General features: G+C 42.1%; 1 protein-coding gene across 1 annotated transcript; it reads left to right on the plus strand.

Annotated features, from left to right (window-relative positions):
• Positions 1 to 497: 497 nt before the first annotated feature.
• On the plus strand, positions 498 to 1,251 carry LOC110033601 (cytochrome P450 81D1-like; the record flags this gene model as incomplete). The annotated part of the gene is made up of 1 exon (XM_020737670.1): positions 498 to 1,251. A coding segment is annotated over one exon (636 nt), but the record flags the coding sequence as incomplete, so codon positions are not given.
• Between the last annotated feature and the right edge of the window lie 235 nt (positions 1,252 to 1,486).

Consider the following 1,486-nt stretch of genomic DNA (forward strand, 5'->3'; position numbering starts at 1 on the left):
AGGAGGATTCTAACTCTCACTCCAGCGCTCCCACTTCCCTTCCCTTGAAGGCCAACTCTCGCTTTAGTTCTTAAAAACTAAGATTAAATTGGGGATTTTAGTCTGTCACCCTAAAAATCTCCAATTCTACACCAAACAATGTATATTCCCCTATTTATTTGTACTTAATTCCATGAACGAAACACTCCTCCATGGAATTAAATTGTATTATGTTATACAACATGCTGAGACCCTTTTATCATAGAAAATCAAATTACAGCTTTATAATATGTATATATATATATATATATATATTATAAAAGAATTAGGAGCATTACATGCATACTGACCAATTCCTATCAATTTACATAACTAACGCTTAAATTTTATTCTTTCGCAATTTATACCCACAACATATTTCACATCCCATCAAAAACATCATTATTTTAAGTTTGTTTAGGGGTTAGTTATGTAAAACATAAGAGATTGAGTGGTATATATGTAAATCTTAATTTTTTTTGCAGGTACTCCTATCCGCGGGCACAGACACGTCAGCCCTAACAACTGAATGGGCGCTAGCACTTCTCCTCCGCAACCCGACTGCCCTCTCAAAAACCCGCGCAGAGCTCGACTGTCATATTGGCACTCGCCGCCTGATAACTGAAACCGACCTCCCCAATCTCCCCTACCTCCGATCCGTCATCAAAGAGGCCCTCCGCCTCCACCCCGTAGCGGCGCTCATCCCCGCGCACGAATCCAACGAAGACTGCACCATCGAGGGTTTCCACGTGCCGAAAGGTGTGATGTTGCTCGTGAACTTGTGGGCGATTAACAGAGATCCGTCGCTGTGGGATGAGGCGGAGGAATTCAGGCCGGAGAGATGGGAGGGAGGAGAAGGGATGAAGGGAAAACAGGGGAAGGTTTTCTTCTTTGGGATGGGAAGGCGGGGGTGTCCTGGAGAAGGGTTAGCTATGCGGGTTATGGGGTTGGCTTTGGGGGCGTTGATACAGAGTTTTGAGTTGGATGCTGATGGGGTTGGTGTGGAGGTGGATCTGGCGGAAGGGAGTGGAGGGCTTTTGATGCCGATGGCGAAGCCGTTGAGGATGTTCTGTAAGAAGAGAGAGGTTGTGGATCAACTAGGGTTGGGGATGTGATTAGTTGGGGCGTAAAGGGAGGCCGGATAAGGGACGAGTTGAGCTCATGTTCGTGTTTGGCTCAAGTGAAATTGTTGGTGAAATTTGTGTTGATGTTTAGTCCGATTTATTTGAATGTGGCTCGAATTGTTCAAGTATTGAACGATATCAATGAAATTTATGTTTTGTTCAATTAAGCTCGGAGTAGTTAGATTTTTTGAATTGAGCTTGTTTGGCTCAAACTAGGTTGAAAATTGAAAAAAAAAATTTCTATGCATTTTTAATTACAAGCCTTACAAAATAAAAAATCTAAATGCTTGATGGAAGTACAAAAATTGAAATTTGCAATTAAAATAAAAGAAACGAAAGGTGAC

Source organism: Phalaenopsis equestris, unplaced genomic scaffold (genome assembly GCF_001263595.1).
Source record: "Phalaenopsis equestris unplaced genomic scaffold, ASM126359v1 Scaffold000002, whole genome shotgun sequence".
Lineage (NCBI taxonomy): Eukaryota > Viridiplantae > Streptophyta > Magnoliopsida > Asparagales > Orchidaceae > Phalaenopsis > Phalaenopsis equestris.